This window comes from Heliangelus exortis, chromosome 1 (genome assembly GCF_036169615.1).
Source record: "Heliangelus exortis chromosome 1, bHelExo1.hap1, whole genome shotgun sequence".
Classification (NCBI taxonomy): domain Eukaryota; kingdom Metazoa; phylum Chordata; class Aves; order Apodiformes; family Trochilidae; genus Heliangelus; species Heliangelus exortis.
Window position 1 is genome coordinate 29,192,262 of NC_092422.1, and position 24,586 is coordinate 29,216,847.

Consider the following 24,586-nt stretch of genomic DNA (forward strand, 5'->3'; position numbering starts at 1 on the left):
CCATACACATACCTCTGTCTGCAGAGGATACACAGCAGTAAATACCTGTCAGCTCAGAATGATGTGAACTGCCAGGTACCTGCCCTCTTTATACATGCTACATTTTTAGGAACAATCATGGCATATCACAAACACTACTTTGCAAACAGGCAGTTTTTGTTTACCCTGCTCATAAGCCTCCTGTTGGGTTCACATAACACTCTCACCTTGAAGTACACGTATTCATTTTTCTCATTTATTAATTACTGGCTTTGTACAAAAATAGTTATAAGTATTTCTAGGGGGACTGGGAAACAAACCATTTTTATATTTAATTCCATCAATTAACATTAATTAATAGATATTATATCACACTACTATTTATGATATTATTATTTATAATAATTTCTATACTAAATAAATTTTATAAAAACACAATAAAATATTATTTGTAATTTTATTATAAATTATTATACAGTATATATAATATGCTTATTATATATAATATATTATATACATTATATTTATTATATATTATATTTATTATATATTATATATTTTTAATATAAATTACTATTTATAATTTTATAATAATATAATTATTATACTATTACTCATAATAATAAATTAATATATAAAATAAATATAAACAAATGAATAAATATTATAAATTAATATTATATATAATGTTATATTATATATTAAAATAAATAATTATTATCATATTATTATTTACAATAATAAACCATCAAATATTAAACTCTCTAAATGCAGAGAACAGTCAAGAAATTACTGGGAAAGGCAGGAAGCATAGCAGGTTTCTTCCAAGAGGATGCTTTTGTATCATGTTGTTTCTTCACTATTACTTGGACTACTTGCTCTACTCCACCACATCCTTTAATTTTATTAACTCCACAAGATTTTTGAGGATTCCCACATCCATTAGTGCAAGAGGAAATGGAATATAAATTACCTACCACTTTCCCATCTTGCTTGCAACATCCCTATCTAGAGCTGCAGACACTGTGTTTGTGTTAAGTGGGGAGAAGAAAGCTCTCTCTGCCAGTATGGGGTTTTTTTTCAGCCAGACACAGACTGAAGACTTCTATGTCAGCCTCAGTAGTTCTTGCTCTAGAGATTACAGGATCTGTCTGAGCTGAAGAAAAGATACTACACCCCCTATTCTTTTCTGCATTTGCCTTAGCAGAAGGAGAACACAACCAGCTTTTTTCTAGCCTTGATAATTTTAGGAAATCCTCAATTCCGAAGCAAAAAATGAAACAACTTCTTCACAATGGGAAAAATGTCAATTTATGTTAAATGCTGCTACAATTAATTTGAAATTCCTCCCCACTTCACAAATTAAGATAATAACTTGCCAGCATTTCTTCTTGAGTGCAAATTCTATTAATGGCTGCATGAAAACCAGGTTTGAAAAACAGACGAGCAGAACACATTTAACTAGAGAAAAGAGTAATGAAAAAGAGTAATATTTATAAATACCAAATTGTAAAGAACGTAGCCTTGTGCATTAAACAATATATGTTTAATTATATATAATATATATTATATTATACATATAATATATAAAATATATATACAATATATATACCATATATATTTAATATAATAATATATTAGATATAATAATATATATTATATAATATATATTCTATTGCATAGATTGTATATATTATTATATTATATATATATTTTATATATATTTATGTATATTGCATATATTATATATAATATATATATATTAAACAATATATGTGCCTTTACAAAATATGTTCTAGTATGTGATGCCCAGGCTAACACATGAAATAAACACATTACTGCAATTAAATACAATCTGAAATGGGATTTCTGCCTTTATGCATGTTCCATGACAGTACCAGAGTGGTATTTGCTGCAAACCAGATTAAATCTGTTTTAGAAACTGATTCTCCTCGATGAACAGACTGCACCATCTGCTTCTCCTAATATACATTAAAGAATGTGCATTTTCCATAACTGCTTATTTACTCTGTAATCAGAAGACTAGAAGACAACTAGGTATAGATTGGCCATGGAATGACTGAAAAGCTTCATTATTTGTGGATGTCAAGGATGTAAACAAAAAAGCAGGTAGGTGATTGGAAAGCTGGGCAAAGAAAATTTAAGCAGCACACTGGGACACTGACAGACATTGCAGTGATGAGCAAAATACAAACGTAAAGAGCATAATTGTAAAGGTTCTTAGTAATAACATAGAAAAAAAAGAAATAATCTTCCAACTGAAGAGTAAGCAGAGCTGGCTGGCTGGCTGTATTTTTATTATACGTTTTTTCTGTTTTCAAAAAAAATTCCACACCTTCAGTCAGGAGGTAAGCCAACATTTGAGGTTTTCATGGAACAAATCCCTCAAAATTTTGTTTTGGAAACCCAAACATGATGTTCCCAAAACAAAATATGCTTTCCCAGAATCCTCAGCAGCTGCTGACTGAAATTAATGCAATTTGTGTCATTTCACAATTGCCATATCCATGGCTGTGGTAAGATGGATTCTCCATCCCTGGAGATATTTAAAAAGAGACTGGATGTGGCACTCAGTGCCATGGGCTGGGAACTGCAGCGGGAGTGGATCAAGGGTTGGACTTGATGATCTCTGAGGTCCCTTCCAACCCAGCCAATTCTATGATTCTATAAGAAAATGGATAAAATCTATCACAGACTCCAGTCCAAGGGCTGTCAAGAGCATCTGTGGTGCCCTGTACCTGCCAGGCCAACCAGGTCCCCGCAGCACCCATCAGCTGGGCAGATGACTTCAGAAATCCAGACATCTCATTCTTACAAGAAGCTGAGAAGTCATGCCATCTGACATCACAAAAAATGAACATGAGATAAATGTTTGACAAGCCAGGGTAATATTTCAGCATTATTGTTCTACACATGCTCAATAGGACGGTTCCCAGGCCATTAAGTTATTGCAATTAATGACACAATGTTTAATTAAATATGACAGCCTTCTCTTCTTTGAAGGGACAGCAAAAGAAAGAAGAATTATTAGGGCATTAGGATATCAGGGCAATTCATAAATTCATATGGAAGAAGGTATGTTGTAAGAGAAAAGGGAGCAGCCCCAGGGTCTCTCCAGTTATCTATAGAATAGCTACCAGCAAGTCTGTAAGAAGCAGATGAAGATTTGAATGTGCTAAGCACTCACTCCCTCTCAGTACAACTGACAATTCAGGAAAAGAAAACATATCAGACATTGTGATTTCTTCTAACTCACTTAAAAGGACAGTCCTGAGAATTGTTAATTACAGGGCCAGCAATCAAATGCCATAGAACAGCTACAGTAGGTGGTGGGGGGGAGTAATTCCAAATGTGTGGTAGTATTAATTAGCTGTTGCTCAAAGACACCTCTTCACAGAAGAATGGGATCCCATACAAGGACACAAAGGCATATCAGATATTGTTGCAATCCTATGGTTGGAAATAAGTCTAAGAGAGAGAAGAAAAATTGAAGACTTTCTGAATCGAGTAAGTATTATTTCAAAAACAAAGCTTTTGACTTCAGAGTCTTGGGAGGGACGAAGAATCTCAAATGACCCATACAGACAAAAGAAAGCAACATTAACCCTGTTTTTGTCTGAAACTGGTAAGAGACCATGTCACAGAATTTCTGGCAGGACATGCAGAGGAACACCATCAGTTCACCTGCCAAATCTGGACTTGTCAGCTTCCTCATACATCTACTGCCCTACTATAAAACCTGTCATAAAATTGACCACGTAAGTGGCAGAACCTTTCATGACCTTGGGTACAGGCACATTACACAGAGTACTGACAAACCCCACTGGGCCATGCCTTGAACATGTGAATAAACAGAGAGGAACCACTTGGGAGTAACATAAATGTAAATTGCTAAGCCAAAACCAGGCAGAAGAGCAAAGAAGTGAAACATTTGTTTCTGCTGGGCAATGAAATCGCAGAGAAATTAAATTAGTTGTTCAAAATAGAGATCCACAACAAAGCTAGGTATTTACATCCATGACTGAAAAGAACTAAAATGAAGTAAAAAAAAGTTTGGGAGTTATGGCATTTAGGTAGGATAAAGTAAACCAGTCATGACCTGATGAAGATAGCCTCAAGCAGGGAAGCCTGTGCATCTGTACTAACATTCAGATAGGCCCATCTCCTAAAGCTTGAGAAAATGAAGATGAAAATGTAGACAGAAACACATTACAGAAAACAGGAAGGTTTTTAGAAGAGTTTTTTAAAATAACCAAGAAGCCACAATAACATATATAAGAGGGTTTCTTCAAAAAGGAGCAAAGACACAATACAGAGGAAAAAAAGACAACCAACAAGCAAAACAACAAAGAGGCCACACAGCCATCATAAGATACTAATTTTCTGTACTTCTCACTAGAGATTAGGGATAAAAGATAGATTTTTTTCACATAATAGGAGTTCTTAGGAGAAACACATCCATTTATAGGTGGAGATAAGGAAGCTGCTACTGCCCTCTCATCTCTATCCAGAAGTCAAAATAGAGCATCATCAAGTCTATTTCAGTGATGAACAGAAACTGTTGATGGAGCCCAGTATTTCTTTCTTGTAATCTTGTTTATTGTTACAAAATGTCTACAGCTTCATTTTCCTTAGAGATGGGCTACTAGCTGCTTGTTTTGAGTCATTTACTTTGATGGAGTTGTTTCCAAAAGGCTTCTGTCTGCTGCAGCCAGATGCTAGGGATGAACAAGATGATTCTCTTGTGATCTAGCTTTATATAGCTAAATCCTCTAAACCTGATTTTTCTTTCCTTTCTCTATTAATATTGCAATGAACTCGAAGTACTTCTGCAACTTCCCAAACCTTCAACAATTGTTTTTCTTGAACTTAAAATGTTCTGAACAAATACAAAGCAAACTATATATTTTTTTTAAGTAAGGATGCCTGTACTTTGGAACGAAAGCTACTGATTTTTATTAATAGAAGGCAAGAAGGAAGCACACGCTAATTAGCTGGTCTCTCAGAGCATATGACCCTTTTTTAGTCTCATTTTCTTCCTCAGGGGACTTTCAATTCACACTCAAATCCAAAGACAAAGCCAGGTTCAATTTATTTTATTTAGACAGTAACTGAGTCCAGGGAACTTGCTCGTGTTCATAGTGATTAACGAAGAGATGCAACTGTCAGGCCACTGTGTGCAGGAGGTTATCTGAAGAGCACTTGGGTGAAAAAGCAATACTTAATCATCTGAAGGCAGTCATACAGAAGGGGTGGTCTCTGCCTTCAATTTTTTTTAAAGAAGAGAACCTTCCAACATTACAGTAGTATTTTCTTTCCTTACACAATGTAGACAGACCACTAAGAAACCCAAAATAAATTATTAAAAACCAAACCACGTATTATATTACCCCAAAATATAGCTAGCTAAGATATAGGGTTGTGCACCACCATTAAAGGGCTGGATTTAATTCCTTCCATAGCTGATATCAGTCTTCCACCTACATTTGACAGGATTTAGGGATCAGGCCCTAAAAACTTCAAATAAGGACTGCATTGGTGTAGCATATCATGAATTTGAAACACTGCTTAATTTTTGCCTTTTATATTTTGTACATCTTGTACATCAGTGACTATTTTTATATACACACACACTTACAGAAAGACATCAAAATTCACTGTGTAACAAGATGTTTCCCTGGCTTCCAGAAAGGACATGGATGGGTCCTTGCTGAACTTAGCAAGAGCTCATGTGCTTGTTTTCTAGCAAGTTTTGGGCATCTCTACCAAGTGTAACTTCTCTTTTGCACTCACCAAGCTTCCTAAATTCCAGACCTGGACTCCTTGATTACTCTTTCATTAAAATAATGGCATATGTGACATTTGGGCAAATATGCTTATAAATCCTTTTCATCTTCTCTGGATGATGCATAGGACACTTGTGCTTCACTCATAAGTTTCTGAAATTGAGCTGCTCATCATCTATGTAACTCCAAATTACTCCATGCATAATTAGGCACTTCCTGGTTTTCATTACTCATGTTTATCTCTGTAATATTTACACAGCACTGATCATACAGCTGCCCATGTACAGACTGGAACACATCACTAATTACATATGTTTAATTTAGCTGTCTTCCTCTCCAAAAGATGATATTGTTTCCAAGGGCCTTGTTCCAGCCTCATCACCCAGATGTTCAGGGACCAAAAGTCCCTGAGGTGTATAAACCCATTTGAATTTAGTGACCCTTTCAGAGAATGAAACCACAAGTAAAATATGTATGTAATTTTACATCCTAACTTGTATGGCTATATCTAAAATCTACCAGCTTGGATTCACTAAAGCTGGTAACACGTTACCTGTGATTCCTTACATACTGGTTTTACAATTTTTTAAAAATCCTATTTATTAAAAAAAAAATTCATTCTATCCTCCATTTTGCCAGTCTCTAGACTTCCACAAATTCTACACTTAAGTAATTAAAAAACTCCCTTGAAGTAGTAATATGCAAATTTATAAATGCGAAATAAAGTGTAATAGAAAACTTTTTAGGTTATAAGAGACTATGAAGTAATTAAACCAAATAGTTCCCAAATTCCAATCTATGTTCTGACATATTTGATTGCATAGGCACAGGCCTTGCAGAAACTAATATACTTCATTGACTACCAAAAATCATAGCTAATATTCAACTACCATTTGTTCTTAGGCATGCTCAGGGAAAAAAAAAATCAGCATATGCACATTACAGCTAGCATATAATTTACTAGCCTATCATTTCACTTACATACAGCTTAATGAAACAAAAAAATCTTAAATTTTTTTAATAAACATCCTTTGCAGAGATATACTAATATCCAAGTGGCATTTAAGGTTACTTTTTAAAAAAGAAAAAACAAACAACAAAAGATTTAATAATTGATAATTCTTTCTGTGCCACACCAAGCAACTCTATGAGTTCAGGATAGAAGAAGAAGGGAAATATTTGCTTGTAACTGTAATAAAACAGCTCAAACCTGTAAGAGTTACTTGCTAACTTGCCTCTGGTAAGGTTCCACAAACTGGCAGTTTATGTGAAGCATTTTCCCCCCTAGAGTGGGTACTACTTTAAGCATTTGTCTAAAAAAAATAAAAATAATAATAAAAAAAAGAGCTAAAGAGTTAAAAAAATTGATAGCAATAAAAAACAAAAAATAAGTTTCCTCAGATCAGGTGTTTTAGGTGTCAGTTTATAAAACCTACACCATTACTCCTACTCCATTATGCAGCAGCATAACTGTGCTGTGGGTGTTGCTCTCCAAGTTACCCTAACTATCTCTTTTGGTTGATACTGCAGTAATAATAAGCATATTTGTGTTTCATATTATTTTACATTTGTCACAGAAAAACAGGGGAAAAAATTTAGGTGCACACAGATAGAAATTCAAACAGACAATTTATTTCTGCTACGATTTAATAGAAAATATTTCTATGATTCAGTTTCACAGCATGAGTGAATATAAATCCTCCAGGGATTTAATCAGCTGCATGTTAGCATAAGCTGTATTCCCACAGACAAATGCTGCTACTGCATCGTGCTGATAACAACACAGACCAACTGACACTAAAGAGCCCATCTGAAATGTGTTTTTCTGAACATATTAAGTATAGTAAGAGAATCACTAACTAGAGCTGAATAAAAGTACCAGTGATTTTCCCAGTTGGTTTGTCAATATTCGATTGAAGGGCAGATAATTTTATACAATATAAAAAAATCAACCTCACAAAGTTACCCATTTTGTCAATCTACAAAGTATATCTTTTGCTTCTGATACCAAAATGACTGTGTATGAAAATTCTCAGTTTGCTGTGCCCATAGATGTTCTGCACGAGAGCCTGCAAAAACACCCATTTATTCTTGAAAATCCTAATTTTGATCAATTAACCTCTTGTCAACTAAAAGGTCATTTCCGTAGTACAGCTGTTTCTTAGAGCTCTGCACATTCTTATCATAGTTTGAGACTTCCAGTATGCAGTACTTAGTCCCTACATTTTATTTCTGAGAAAGTCCTTGAAAAGTAGGTAGGTCTTCCTTCTTAAAAAGTCCCTTTTCAACATGTACTGCTGACTGCAAGGTAGTTAACTAGCACTGACTTTTTTATTTAGTTTCCAAAGGTGCAAACAGGATCCAACGTTTGAGTTGATGAAGTAAGAATTCAAAATAAAGTTATTTGAAATACAATTTTAAAATTGTATTTTGCTTGCATTTTGAAAAGTGTTATATGAATACAGACCCAATGCATAATTCTGTGTCAGGTATTGGGTAACAACTCCAGGTATGCATCTACATATCAGTGTTGATTCCCATGTAATCTGCTATTTTTATCACACAGTTTTATACTCCCACCTACACACACTGAAATTTCTCTTTCAAGATGACTTCTCAATTCAAAATATATTCCAGAAAGCTGGGACCTTCTTCCCTTTTATTACATAAAGAAATCTGACCATGGGTATTCCTGTGTTCCCGTTCCTCCTGTCCATTTCCACTTAGGAAAAAATGGAGTGGGCTGATACTGATAATGCTCAGACTTGTAACAGATTATGAACACAGGGGTTTTTTTAACCTCAGAAACTGCCACAGTTAACACTGTCAGAGAGCTAGGATCCTTTCTTTTTGTTTTTCATATATGACATGGGTACTTTTACAAATGAGCTCAGTGATTTTTTTTCACTTTCCCTCTGCTTTTAAATCTGAAACAGTTCCACTATCATGGTCATGACAGACAAAAAATTAACAAGGGTTCACCAGATGTTAAGCACTCAAGTTAGCCTATTTTTTCTACATTTATATTCTTAAAAGTTTTAAAGCTGTCCTAACTTATTCTTAGCCAAATAAGAATTGATTCAACCAACTCTGCAGAAAGACAGAAGCCCACGTGCCTCCATCATCTGCTGACTGGAATCACGTAGCCAGAACCTTATGTTACTCACAGAAATCAATCCTGTAAAATCCCAAACTTTCCTATGTCTGGCAGTGGGTGAGCTGTGCAAAGCCTCAGAATTGAATTGAACACAGTCCAAGAGCAGAAGGAGCAGAGGAAAGCTCTTTGGTGAGCTGGTTCTTCCCTTAATTCATTACTATTTCTTCATTATCTTCCTCCTTGGCAAGGTCTCAGTCAGCACTCAAGCACATGCACACAATCTGAGGGAACAGCAGGACAGTAATTCACATTTCTATTACAAGTTGCAGGGTACAGTTCCTCCTTATTCTGCCACTAGAATAAAAAAAGAGGTTGGGTAGATACTCCTTCAAAAGCACTGAAGTGCTCAACTGTTAACTTCGGTTAGGACCTAATCTGTTCACAGTTCTTTGCCCCTGTACTCAGCGCTGGTGAGGCCACACCTGGAGTCCTGTGTCCAGTTCTGGGCCCCTCAGTTCAGGAAGGAGATTGAGGTGCTGGAGCAGGTCCAAAGGAGGGCAACCAGGCTGGTGAAGGGACTCGAGCACAGATCCTATGAGGAGAGGCTGAGGGAGCTGGGGGTGTTCAGCCTGGAGAAGAGGAGGCTCAGGGGAGACCTCATCACTCTCTACAACTCCCTGAAAGGAGGGGGTAGCCAGGGGGGGTTGGTCTCTTTTCCCAGGCAACTCTCAGCAAGACAAGAGGGCACGGTCTCAAGTTGTGCCAGGGGAGGTTTAGGTTGGACATTAGAAAGAATTTCTTTACTGAGAGGGTGATCAGACATTGGAATGGGCTGCCCAGGGAAGTGGTGGATTCTCCATCCCTGGAGATATTTAAAAAGAGACTGGATGTGGCACTCAGTGCCATGGGCTGGTAACTGCAGCGGTAGTGGATCAAGGGTTGGACTTGATGATCTCTGAGGTCCCTTCCAACCCAGCCAATTCTATGATTCTATGAAAGAAGTCTTGGACAGGCTGCCCTTAAAATCAATAAAAGCATGGCAGACTTTCTTGGATCTTACTTTGAAAATAAATGTACAACGGTTTCACAAGGACACTGTACACCAAACACACTTAGAGCCAGGTCTGTAATACTCCTTACCAGTGCAGAAGCACATGTGTTAGGTCCTGCTGCTGTTGCTGGCTTAAATAGCACAAAAATTGCAGCAAAGCACTGCAGCTACTGAACTGACAATGAAAAAATCACAGCCAAACCCACCAACTGCAAACAAAGGAGGCAACAGCTTAGTGGAAGCATCACAATAGAGCATAACCAGAAACCCCAGGAATCGTATGAGTATTGTCTACAATGCTCACTTAAGGAATTTATTTCACTGAAAAGAAGAAAACAACTTGTGAATTTCAAACTGAATGCAGAAGGAATTCTTCCATGAGTTGCACATCACCAGCATTGACATTTAAGTCACATTCTGTTGAAAAAATGCCATTTCAAAGAGAACCCTCATTCTCTCACAGTCATGTTGGTCTTGCAGCAGTAAGAATTAAAATAGTAGCATATATTTCTCTCAAAGCCATAAGCAGTGTGCCTATATTTAAACACAGGCATGGGAAAAAACAAAGAATTTGAAAACCATTGTTTTATGATACCATTAAATCTGTGCATGCACATGAATGTATGCAAGAAATATTTTAGGCAGTGGTCCTTAAAATTAACTTCTCCTTTTAAGCTGTGGAAAGTAACATTCTGTAGAAAAGCTTTCGTGAAAAATATTACTGAAAATTATTTGTACTAGATTTTATAATTTAATGAGAATCCTTACGATTTTAAAGTTCTCCCACTGTAATTGCAAGAAAAGTACAATTTGTTGGCAACTAACACTTGTTCTCTTTTTCTCTATCCTGATAATTCCAGGAAAAAAAGTTATTTTAAATATTTGAGATAACTGAAATTCAAATTATTTTACAGTATCTCTCTTTCTTTAGGAAAAAAAAAAGGAACTTACTATTCTTTTTCATTTTATGATGTTCATTTGAATTTTTACTGGGACTCCCAAGCCATTTTAAAAATTCCTGACTCAGGTATCGGCAAGAGGCTGCACAGTATTCTCTCATGTTAAATGTTTCAGGATTGCGTCGAGTACAAAGGGATGGCTGCAGTGTTTCAGTATGCTGGGCCCCTCAGTTCAGGAAGGAGATTGAGGTCCTGGAGCAGGTCCAAAGGAGGGCAACCAGGCTGGTGAAGGGACTCGAGCACAGATCCTATGAGGAGAGGCTGAGGGAGCTGGGGGTGTTCAGCCTGGAGAAGAGGAGGCTCAGGGGAGACCTCATCACTCTCTACAACTCCCTGAAAGGAGGGGGTAGCCAGGGGGGGGTTGGTCTCTTTTCCCAGGCAACTCTCAGCAAGACAAGAGGGCACGGTCTCAAGTTGTGCCAGGGGAGGTTTAGGTTGGACATTAGAAAGAATTTCTTTACTGAGAGGGTGATCAGGCATTGGAATGGGCTGCCCAGGGAAGTGGTGGATTCTCCATCCCTGGAGATACTTAAAAAGAGACTGGATGTGGCACTCAGTGCCATGGGCTGGGAACTGCAGCGGTAGTGGATCAAGGGTTGGACTTGATGATCTCTGAGGTCCCTTCCAACCCAGTCAATTCTATGATTCTATGAATATCTGAAGTATTTATAGATTGAAAGATTCTTTAATAAAATGCAATGCTGTGATTAATTGCTGAAGCTGGAATCTTTTCCATCCACAGATCGATCCTTAGAGGAGCATGGGAGATACCTCCCTTTGCTTCCCCCTGCTGGTCCTGTGGCACCCAGGGAGTTAAGTTCCTACTTAACTTAAGTTTTGCCATGTTTTGAAGAATTAAATCACCCTCTGATCACAAGGACCCCCAGTTTGAGAAGCTCTGGAGCCCTACAGGCAGACACTTCTGCAAAAAAGAACCAGAAATAGGGGATAGATGGTTTGTCAACTGAAAACTTCTTTGAACTCAGAAACATCCCAAATAACAAGACCTATTTGGACGGACACATAGGTATCCTGTCACTATTCATGCCATTGTTTTAGTGTCTTCTTGCAGTGTCAAAAATTTCAGAAATATTTTAATAAGGCAGGAAATCAACATGTCACCAACAGAGCTTGCCACCTGGCAATTCTACCCATTGATGATGCACAAGGATAACTTTCAGTAGCCAGTGATATCATAAAATTTTTAGAGTTGCTTGGCAGCAGGGTAAATGTTGGGCAATACTAGTCCACTGATCTCTCACAAACTGCAAATATCATCAGTAGCATGTGAACAAAGTTGCTTAAAAATAGAAGATGTGCTGTGGTGCTGACATTCTACATATTGTGTAAATTTGAGCTCGTCAGCCTGGTAGTTGCCAAAGCAGTTTTGCAGATTCCAGAACACCAGCAGTACTCAGTATGACTGTAGCATCTGGCATGGTGGCTAAGAGAAATCCATCAGCTTCAGCAAGCTCTGCTCTGTACCAGAGAAAACTAAGATTTATATACAAACTCTGACATTAATGTAGAAACTGCCTTTTTTTAACCCACCTGGCTATCTCTCACCTTCCCTGACAGGGTGAAGCATGGTTGTAAACTAGAAGAACAGGGTAGTATGTCTAGTAAAACAGGATAAATCATGGTCTTTACAACTGCACTCTGTTTTGGAGTTTTTCACCTATTATAGCATAACTTTCACACTACAAATGGAAAAGAAGATGAAAAGAATAAACTGGTGCTGCCCTGGGAATGGAAAGATGTCCCCAACTGGTTAACTACAGACAGAACTAAGTAAATCCCTCCTTGAAATGTGGAAAACACCTTAAGAAGAAGAGACATCTTTGTAATTGCTCTAGCCCTGGTAGCAGTAAGATAAAAGACCTCCAGCTCTGCATGACACCAAAGACTTTGGTTTTAAGAGAACAAGAGTGTGCCACTGACATTTAGGCTTACTGAAAATAAAAGTACCCAGAACTTCTGGTGATAAGCACTGGTACAGAATAAGGCTTTTTTTCAGGCTGAAGAAACTGGCTACGACCAAAGCCTGAACATATTCCAGGGTGATTATTTTTAGCCTCACCCCTTTCAGGAGATAAAAAGAAAATGGGAGCTTGTTGGCTAATTATCACAAAGGCAAACTAGATATGTTCTTAAATGCAATGCCTCTGATAGCAGGGGGAAAGGAGCAGTGTAACCAGCAGGAAAGAAATACTGTGTCATTAACTCAGTGTTAAAGAAACAGGACAATGAGAACTCTCTAATTACATCTATTGATTTCTTTCCCTAGGGTATAAGGAAAAATCCATGCACTATTTGCCATAAACTCTTCTTCAATGTGCATCCCTAAGCCTTTCTCTTTTTTTTCTGAAAATGATCATCATGCCAGGCTCCTCTCAACAATGCACCTTTCCAAAAGGCACAGAACACATTCAGTAAGCTCACTATTAAGAGGCACAAGAGCACCCCTGCAGCACCTTATCACACAATTTGAATTCCAGAGAAATGCAGGGGTGTCTGGACATGGTCTTGGGCTTTTGGGTGTAGGTGGCCCTCCCTAATCAAGCAGGGGGACTGGACCAGTTGACCTCCAGAGGTCTTTTCTGACCTCAAGCATCCTGTGATTCTGTGCCTGTCACCTGGAAATGATGATATTCAGGAGACAGAAAGAAGGCAAGTTTCATTGTAACAAAGCCATTCTAAGGGGGAAAAAACAAAAAGCAGAATGATAAGTCTCCAACAAAAAAATTATTTTTTTCAACTCTGTCTCTAGGCATTGCAAAAGAAAGGAGACTGGCATTCAGTAAGATCAGCAATCTTTCCCAAAATTTAAGAAACTAAGAGTTTCCCATAACTAATATGATTCATATACTAGAAAGTATATTGAAAAAAGTTTAGAATGTTTAATGTCTCCTTTCTTCTATTTTTCTCCTACTCCCCTCCCCCCAAAATCAGCCCAATACACCTGGCTACTAGAAGCTGAAGACAACAATGAGAGAAAACGGATCTGGTAATCTGCATCCAGCTGCAAATTTAAGAGAAACATTTAAAAATTAAAAAAAAAAAAAATCTGCTGCACTATGAACAGTAGTTTACTTCTTATTTATTAGCATAATTATGATGGCTGAGAGCAGCAACCAAAATGAGGTCCTTCTCATATCACTGAGCAAAAAAGCATGGCCATATAAAAAACCTATTAAAAACCAGTCTCAGAACAGCACTTGTAAGAACAGTAAAAGAAGACAGAGAAAATGGGAAGAACAAGAGACAGAGAAAAGAACCTCAGAACACAAAGACATACAGAGCAAACCAACAAAAGCAACTCCCTGGACCTCTGAAATGGGGAACAGCCACCCCTTCATGCTGCTGTACTCATCACTTCAGTGCTTTTTTCCTTACTTGTTCCTCTCCATTACTCTATTCAAAAAATGTGCAAAATGGACAAAGAAACTTAAGTATCAGTGTGGCTGCTACTTTGCAGTCCAATTGTTCACACATACAATGGTATTTTCTTCATTTATAAAAACTGCTGGGTGTCCAGGAACATAAGGGAAATATAAAATACAGCTCTCAACATTACAGCTTAACCCTTATGAACACGATTATTAGATAATTTTCTACAAACAGCACATTATTCTCCAGGAAAAAGAGATGGGAAATATTTTAGCACATGGACAAAAAAAATATTTTTTTTTCCTTAATGATGAGTTACTGAAAACACTCTATGGAATGTCTTCGCATTATGCTAAATTTTACATCAAGACAAAAAAATTGATCTTTGGTACTTGAAAAATCAAGGTTGCCTTGACTCATTGGCAGATGCACAGCTTTGCCTAAAAATGGGCTCCCACTTCAAACAAACTGAACAGCACTTGTGCAGTGTGTCAGCTTTTGTTGAAAATGCACCAATGTATTCATAAATATTCTGAAAGGGAATTCACAGCCAACTAAGCATATCTACAAGAATATAGATGAAGTGGCATGTGGGTCAAATTGTTCATTTTCTTTTGCTAGTAGGGGGCATTTGAGGGAAAAAAAAAAGATATAGTGCTCATTTCCAGCAATATACTGAACTGTCACTCAGTCAATACTCTCAGTATTTTAGAGAAGATGAGCAACTCATCTGCATTAATTAACCTTCCCTTGCTTAGCCTAACCATCCAAATGTCAGGACTTCTAGTGGTCTACATAACACAGTTGGAAAGAAAAATGACTTTGCAAACATGGAAGTTCATTAATTATTCTAGAATGATTTGCAACTCATTTCTCCTAAAAGCCTGTCTTGCATATTTCTTCCAGTTGCTTTTTCATAGAATCATGGAATGGTCTGTGTTGGAAGGGACCTTAAAGATCACCTGGTTCCAACCCCCCTGTATGGGCAGGGACACCTCCCACCAGACCAGGTTGTTCAAAGTTCCATCCAACCTGGCCTTGAATACTTGAATACTTCCAGGGATGGGGCAGCCAAAACTTCTCTGGTCAACTTGTGCCAGTGTTTCAGCACCCTCACACTAAAAGAAAGTTGCCACGTTGGCAACAATAATTTTCACTAATGATATATATATATGTGTATGATAAATTTCTAAGTTACTTAAGAGAATTAGAGAGTAAAATGCAGAGTTAAATGTCAACTCTTCTAGACTTCATGTAATTCTAGAACTCCTTTTTTTTATTTTATTTGCTGTTACAGTTTGGGAGAGTTCATTATTTCAGATTATGTACAGTTATCCACAGTCTCCCAAAATCTATTTTGAAAGGCAACCAGCACACCTGAGAAGGAAAAGAGGGCTCTGATTTTATCCCATTTTTTTCCTAGCATCCACTACAGCTGGAAAAATGCCACTAAACTGCATTCAACAATCACTTGAGATGCACTTTGCATGTACCTCCAAAACCTCTCCTAAGAACCTGAGATGAACCTGGTGCCCAGCCACCAGCAAAAGATGGGAGCAGACCTGGAGACCCTGTTGGAGCTCCTCAACTTGACAATGTCAGTTTGAACTAGAGCTCTGCAGAAGGGAGGTTAATCTCCCAAAGATTATGTTTGGGTTTGTTTTTTTTTTCTCAACTATTCCACAAAACAAACTGTAGTTTGAGACGTGTTCAAATAATTTTTGAAAAAATAAATAATGATCTAGAAGTGTTTTCTGTGAGGAAAGAGAGAAAAAGAAATAAATAGAAATGGGAAAAGGGAGATAAAAAAGAATTGGGGAAGAAGCAGCTTTGCTGTGATCAGAGGAGAGATCAGAATGGATGTGGAAATCAGTGCAAGGATGAAAACAGGTAATTTGGCAGAAAGAATACAAGATGGGGGGGAAGGGGGTGTGTGCCACTCCCCTATTTTCTCTCTTTTGTGCACAGTAAAAACCCCTCAGGAGCACCAAAATCTTATTTACATCTCTTTTCAAGTCATCCAGAGACTGGGGGAATCCTGAACGTTTGGGGGGGTCTCCTGTTTCCCTGTGTTCCCCCATTCCCAGTGCACACTGGTCTCATGGAGAACCTCTCCTTGGGGAGTTGTTAACCCCAAGGTGATTAAGCACTGGGACCATGGAATGAAGGTTACAGAAATAAAAAACCTCTTAAGCCTCAGAACAAATTTAAGGGACAGATAATGTCTCCTTATGGTGGAGATGTTATCTCCTTGATATCTCCTGCACGCTTGATGGGGCACCAAGCAAAGTATCAACCAGAAAGAGGAGCACAGGGACAGGATCTCCTGGGACACCACACAGCAAAAGCATTTGCAGTTGGGAACAGAGTCTGCCTGATTGGTTTTTTTACCACACAGTCCAAGTATTTTTAAGTGAGTCCATGAGACCCACACCCACAAGATAGGAATTAGGACGGGTGCTTGGTAACCATGTATTATATTCCAGCCAGACACAATAGCAGCACCAGCAGTAGCTGCAAATGTAAAACTAATCATTAAAGAATTACTAAGAACAAATAGATTGTTAATAAAAATCTTGTAGGCAATTCAGTAGCATGAAGTTTTCCTAGTGCTTCAAGTGTTTCAAGGCATTTGTTTCCCTTTCAGAACCTGAAGTTTAGGAAAACCAGAAGAAAATAAATAAATAAATCTGCCAACAACAAAACTTCCAGAATGGAAAATGCCAAACAAAGGTCAATCAACCTTTGTCCTACCTTTCTGACTAGTTATTCCCTAATGCCCATTTTTACCTTGTATTCAAAGTGTCCTGGACATCAGAACACATCAGAAGTGTTCTGGCCAGCAGGTCCAAGGAAGTGATTCTGCCCCTGTACTCAGCGCTGGTGAGGCCACACCTCGAGTCCTGTGTCCAGTTCTGGGCCCCTCAGTTCAGGAAGGATACTGAGGTCCTGGAGCAGGTCCAAAGGAGGGCAACCAGGCTGGTGAAGGGACTCGAGCACAGATCCTATGAGGAGAGGCTGAGGGAGCTGGGGGTGTTCAGCCTGGAGAAGAGGAGGCTCAGGGGAGACCTCATCACTCTCTACAACTCCCTGAAAGGAGGGGGTAGCCAGGGGGGGGTTGGTCTCTTTTCCCAGGCAACTCTCAGCAAGACAAGAGGGCACGGTCTCAAGTTGTGCCAGGGGAGGTTTAGGTTGGACATTAGAAAGAATTTCTTTACTGAGAGGGTGATCAGACATTGGAATGGGCTGCCCAGGGAAGTGGTGGATTCTCCATCCCTGGAGATATTTAAAAAGAGACTGGATGTGGCACTCAGTGCCATGGGCTGGGAACTGCAGCGGGAGTGGATCAAGGGTTGGACTTGATGATCTCTGAGGTCCCTTCCAACCCAGCCAATTCTATGATTTAGCCATCTACATCCTTCCTGTAACCAAATCAAAGGTTGCCCCTTGGGGAAAAACACCTTCCTTCCATTTGCTACATCTGACAATGTTTTTTCACCCATGCATCTCACCAAATTCTGTGCTTTCATCACCCATCCTTAAACCCACAGGTCCCACATCTCTCCTACCTAACAGGGTAAAGCAGAGGGGATCTCTACCTGAATTTAATACCAGGGAGTCAAATAATCCCTTTTGGTCACTGCCAGCTCTCAGAAAACAAATGATCACCATTATTCGACTGTGCAGCTTAACTTAATTTTCTAGATTTTCAAAGTTTGAAGCAACTGCATTTACCTTTTAATTTTATTTCCTTCCCAACTCAATTTACTATTGTAACACTTAAAGCCTACACAACAGACTTGCTGTTTTATCAATATTATCAAGTCCACGTTTGGAGAGTCTCTCTCATGTAAAGCATAACAGTAAACAGAAAAGTGAATTAAAAGGCCTTAATAGAACAGTTCTGCAACTTATGCATTTCATCTTCTGTGTTATCACTTTTGAAAAGCACAAATAAATACAGACTGCAGAATTCTGAGGGTAGAAGAGTAAAGAGAGTGAAAAGTTAGATCCTACTACTCGATTACCAGAGATGGTATTTAGACATAAGCCAATTTCTTCTGAGGCTGTGATTGCTAGGTCTACAAAATCTCATGCTGATTTCCCACCAGATATTTTCTAATAAAATTTTTGGTTAAAAGCAAAAAGTCTTTAGCAACATGGGAAGTTAGAAACTAGGCATACACAGCTTGACATTTTTTCTACAGGGAAGAAAAAAGGATACCATGAGTTTTCAGCTGCCAGTGCTTTCAAACACAAAACCTGTCTTTGTGTCTGTATTTCTGTTGCTCCTAAAGGACTTGAACATGACAAAATCAAAGAGCAGGAGAGACTAAATGCACGCATGCATGACAGAAAGAATGCTGAAAAATTCAAAGTTTGGGTAGTATGTCATGAAAGACATCAGTTTCTTTTTGGTCTCCTGCTGTGGGCTTGCCAGAAGCAGCTTATCTGATCAACTCATAGAAGACTGTGTACAAAATGTTAAAAAACCACTTAGATCAGGCAATCTGTGATTAAAACAATTATGAAGCAAATATATCCCACAGACTACACTTCTGGGACTTAAAACTGGCAGATTGAAATGAGCTCTTTTCTGGTAACATCACATTTCCTTCAACTCCATCTCATACTGATGACAAAAATCATTACAGGAATCTCAGAACAGGCTGAAATGAAGCAGTTCCCTGTACAGAAACAAACTTATGGTACAGATTTGCTAACAGCTAGGACATAAAGCCTCAGATCTCAGTGAACACAACAAGGAAATACTGGTGCAGTTCAGATGAGAGGAGGTTAATAAAACATAGGATACTGTAAATGTAGTATATAATACAGAAAAAATAAACAAGGAATTGGAAAAAAACATCACTTTGCCCTTTCTGTACTTTTGATGACTCTAAAACTAGTCACAAGACAATTCTGTACCTGAAATATCCTGCTTTGCATTTCTCATAACAAACTCACAATATAAAAAAGTGATTTAATTAAACCCCACATGATTAATATATATAAGTATGTATTTCATATAATGCACAAAAAATCTGATTACTATAGAACATCATTAAGTTAATTATCCATATGATATATGAATCAGATGGTAAATTCTAGTTGCATTGGATTAAATTGTCAGAAGTCACTAAATTATTTTGTTATATTTTTGTCTTCTCTTTTCCATGCTACTTCTGACATTTTCAGTCATTTTCTAGCAAGCATGCCAATTTATGACTAGCATTCCTCCCTGAACCTTTTCCTATTTGGGGTATTTTAAGTATCTTTTCAGAGGTGCTCTAACATGGCACATTGTTAAGTGGAATTAAATCTGGATGATCCACACAGAAACACATATGCAAAAAGCTTTTCCTAATTAGACCAATGCAAATTTTTAAGTCCTCAGGAAACTGAGCTTTAATCACATTTGAATGTAGCCATACATTCATATGTTCAGGTGTGAAGAGTCACAGCAGATCTAGTAAGAGTTCTGGACATGATGGAATGCAGAAGTCTACATCATCTCCCCAGACAATAACAGAGGCAGATACAAGCCCCACACCAGTCTTCATCCCTCCCCTACAGTAAGCAAATCCACCCCAAAAATAAGAACAGTTCCAATTCTGTATAAATCCTTTTAAAGACCATAGTACTGAAGTCATCCATACCTGGTAAAGCAATAATAAAAACTATTAGAAGTCAGATATCACACATCCTTTTGTAATTAAGCACTCCTACCTTTTCAGTTTCATGTAATTTTCACTAGCTGCAGGCCTGCATTCAGCACGTTGCACCACTATTCCTTCCAAGGCAAGTTTATCTAGAAGGAGAAAAACAAAGCAAAATTGGACATTAAAGTAAGATTTGCCAACACAGTCAACATTTGAATTATTTTAAACATTTAATGAATATAACGTAACTACAAGCTATCAAATCTCAAATTAAGTGCTAAATTCTCAGCTACTTAAACGCCACATAATAATTAGGAAAAACATGCTCCCACAGCTGGTATTCCTTAGACTTCCTTATTTTGCCATCAGATGTTTAAGAATCAATCACAAAGACAAAATTTTAAATAAGAGATGATAACTGCATGGTCCTCCTTCCTTTAGATAGTTGCACTCAGCTTATCTAGGAACATGTGCATTGAATGTGGTCAGAGACCATGAAAAAAATAATCTGCAAAGAAAACTCAATCAGCAAAGTGTCAAAAATTATTGCAAGATAAAATAAGAGCTGATTTATTTCTATCTTCAGCAAAGGACTAATCTATTATTACAAATTTTTAAAAAATGTTCACTAAAGGAACATAATGCAATAAAGTAATAATGCTACACATGCTAGCATTTGGGGAAAAGAAATAAAACCTTACAGTTAGTAATTCAGGATATCACATACAAAAGTTTAGTTAATGGTGCTCCCTACATTCTGTAACACAGCCACTTTGTAATCCAACATGAACATCTTTTTGCCTCAAGCAACAATGACTAACACAGCAGTGCAGTGCAGCCCACTCCATAAAAGGTGGAAAAGCCTAAAAACGAGAAGCAACTTTATGCAGGAAGAACAGAGAAGTGATGGTGGGCAAACACCTGCTTCTCTAAGATTTTCTAGCACATAGGGTGTGGGGGATGTGTGTGTGTGACAACTTCCCCATCTCTTTTGGGCACAGCCAGTGCAATATGTGTAAACCAAACACGTCTGGAACATCCTTGCATAACAAGGAAGGATGACCTTCAATTGGCTTGATTAGCTCTCACTTTTTAAGATGCTCTTCCAAGAGAGTCTGGTTGCTCTTGGTGTAGGGTGCTACACTCTCACCACCACCTTCCCCTGGCAACTTGGCAAAGAAAAGTCCTTAGAAGAATTGATGCCAAGGAACACAAGACACACTGAGGTGTCCCTAACCTTCACATTGCTTTATAGACCGAAATATTGTTACACCTGGAATCCAAGTCTGCTTGTTCTGAATAACACTGAGAGTGACTGCTTTGAAAACCAGGTATTTTTAAATTATTCAACCTAAAATTTCTTGGCTTGATTCAAACTAAATCCTTGAAGGGAACAAGAATGCTGTACATTTTCAGGAAGTTTTGAATGAAACAAAGAAAATCTGTATGAAAATACCTGTGGTTTTACAAATTCCTGCAATTTATGGTTGAGAAAACATGGCAAATTTGCCTGACCTCCTGTGTATCACAGACAGATTAATTTTATCCTCCTTCTATATGGAAGACAGTAATTTATTTATAGCTAAGGTGCTACTAATATTGCTACTTACTTTCTAATATGAGTTTGCCTTCAGCTTCTAGTAGTTGGTGCTTCTTATAACTTTCTATACTATCCTAAAGAGCCTTTTAGTACCTGGTGTTTTCTCCCTTTGAATGTACTTAGACCTATCTTAATCATTCTTAATCAAGTCACTTCTCAATCATCTTTTCAATAAATGAAGTAATTCAAGCTTATGCATCATCTCACCACAAGGCAGTTATACCAAATTTGAATCAGGTTTGGGTCTCTTAGTTGCACATTGACTAATCTTGCAATTATGTTTTATGAACATGGAGACCAGTAAATAGACATAATACTACTGCATGCAATACAAAAGCATACATGGAAATAAAATTACAGATGCAGGACTTAGAATTTCTCTCACTTCACTACAGCCATCTCAAGATTATTCAGTAGAATCTCTCAGTTCATTTGAGAGGGGGGAGAGGAAGATTTTCAGAAGGCAATTGGTAACATTTCTTTTAGGATTCAGTGACCTACTCTGTTCTGGTGGGTTTATTGTGCTTTTGAGTTTTGGTTTGGTTTTTAGGGTTGGTTGTTTGGGGTTTTTGGGTGGGGTTTTTTTTTTTGTTTGTGTTTTGGGGTTTGGGGGGGTTTTTTTGAGGGGGAGAGGGGGATGTGTGGCTGTGTCCCATGGCTGTTCTTCATGCTCAAACCAGGTTAAGATCAATTTGACTTTAAAATTCAGGCCCTGGGGGTTGATGGAGCTGACTGGCTATTGTATCACTAAATACATATCTATTCTGACTCTTTTCTGAGCCTCACATTTTTCCTATGTACTCTGCATTCCCTGTTCCTAGGTGTATACTACTCTTTAGCTTGGTTAAAATGCAGTCTTTAAAGAGATTGTGTGAATTAAGTGATTTCAGCCACAGAGTAACAGTCCTGTCATAGTTACTGACAGCCTGGCCAGCATTTCTGCCAATCCTGATACATTTTATAAGCACCAATTCTCACTTACTACTGTCCCTCTTGCTAAACCTGGAGAAAGCCCTTCAAACTACACCCTAGAGGCTTCCTACTGATAATTACTTTCTGATGACTGTCAGGCAGTTTTTAATCTTGTTCCGTGCTTGCTTTTTGGGGGTTTCTTAAGACACAAATCAGAATGCCACAAGATTCTAAATTTGTGTAATATGAAATGCTAAGCAGGCTGCAAACATGCTGGTACTTTCTCTAACTCAGTCTCCCAAATAAACAAAATTAGGCTTGTCTGACCAGAAAAAAAAACTTTACATAAAGCCACGTTCACTCATTATATTTCTGGTCTTTTCTACCACTTGAACTCCATGACAATTTTTCTATTAGTTTTTATGGTATTCAAAGTTATCCAACCTATGTCCATCTGAGCCATGAAGCCCAGCTACCTGCATACCAACATGCTGCTATCAACCTCTCAGCACCTTGCACGTAATTTTCAAATTATTTTTAAATTTTAAGAATCAGTAAACCAGGTAGCTCCCTGACACCAGCTATTTAGGAAATGAACCTGCCAATTAAACATCTTTATCCTCAACAAGATTTCATACCTTTGATGTCTTGCCCAATACCCTTTCACTAATGCTGATCCAGATTTGGCTTTTAATGCTCCCCTTGCTTCATGGCACAAGGCTGTCCAGTCTCCAAGAACACTGCTTTGTAGCTAAGCCAGCCTGCTGTCAAAGCTCATCCATTGCCCAAAAATCAAGGTTTACGTCCCACTTTCCCTGGACCCTCTTGGGGATTTTTAGCACATCCACAGTCTAGCAGAATCCATTTTTAACACAAGTTAAATAGTCTAGCACAATACATCTGCAAAGAAAAATGAATGCAAACCCCTGGACTCAAGACTGCTGGGGGGGAACACAGGTTTTATACCCTTTGCAGTCTAATTAGCCTTCATTCACCAAATTCAAGCCCAGACTCAAGTCCATTTTCACTTGTTGCAGGATCAGAGCTGTTCTAAAAAGATATCCAAAGTGCTGCACATCTGCCTTGATATTTCCACAGTCACATCAGCCTAGAAAACAACTGATGAATAAGGCATGAAAGTGGTGATTCCTCATTAAAAACATCTACTTCAAAATAAAGCAGATAGCACAAGATTAATTTCCCCAATTAATAGGTCTAGAGGACTAGCTAAGACCAGCAGAAAGGAAAGCAGGCATCTCCCCAAGCATCTTATATTCTCAGTTGCCTTATGTGGGGTGGCAGGTACAAGTACACTGTGACTGCAGCTCCAGACAGGCTGCTCTAACACAACCCATGGCTTCATTAGTAGCTGCCAAATGCATGCTCACCCCAACCTCCCTGCCTGGATTCCCTGGTACAATTAATAAAGGAATTTTTCAACAGCTGACTCCTTCAGTGAGATGACAGAGAGCTTTGCTGGGGCTGTGCCAGTTCCAGCTTCAAATCCTGCTGACAATCACCATCAAATTAACAGAACATGGTCAAAATGCTTAAGGCAACCTTCATAAACAGGCACTGGGGAAATTTACTGGAATTGTGCAGAAGATGGTCTGATAGGGGTTGGTTGTTTGTTTGGGTTTAGGTTGGGTTGTTTTGTTATTTCTTTTGTTTTGGGGTTTTTTTTATGAGGAAGAGATGGACTGCTTTGGAGATTTTAATGTGTTAATTTTCTATTCTGACTGCACCCAGCTACAATTTTCAGCCACTGGTTCTTTTAAGACCATTGACTACTAAGCTGAATTCACTGTTATGAGTGCATTCTGTCCATCCAAGCCCTTATGTACTCTCCACTTTCATCAAGTCTAACAAAAATAAATCATGTTTTCTCAAATCTTCCATTAGGCCTATTTTTTCAGCTACTTAATCATTCTTACTGGCCTGAAGAAATTCAGTTCATTAATTTCTCTCCTGAGCAGTGGGCCTCACAGCCAGACTTGACACCACGTGGCACAGGATCTAGAGTTCACCAGCTCCTGCTCTTTGTGAGAAGTGCCAGGAAAATAAAGCTGAAGACCTGCACGGTTTCGAGGCAGCAGGAAAAACTGGAAGAGTGAACATTAAAGACAGG

At 38.1% G+C, this 24,586-nt stretch overlaps 1 protein-coding gene across 1 annotated transcript in view; it reads right to left on the reverse strand.

Annotated features, from left to right (window-relative positions):
- GTF2F2 (general transcription factor IIF subunit 2) overlaps nucleotides 1–24,586 on the reverse strand; it is a 92,274-nt gene that overhangs the window by 30,777 nt on the left and 36,911 nt on the right. The window contains exon 6 of the mRNA XM_071739800.1: nucleotides 20,014–20,095. Coding sequence (XP_071595901.1) covers nucleotides 20,014–20,095 — 82 coding nt within the window. The remainder of the gene's footprint in view (nucleotides 1–20,013; nucleotides 20,096–24,586) is intronic.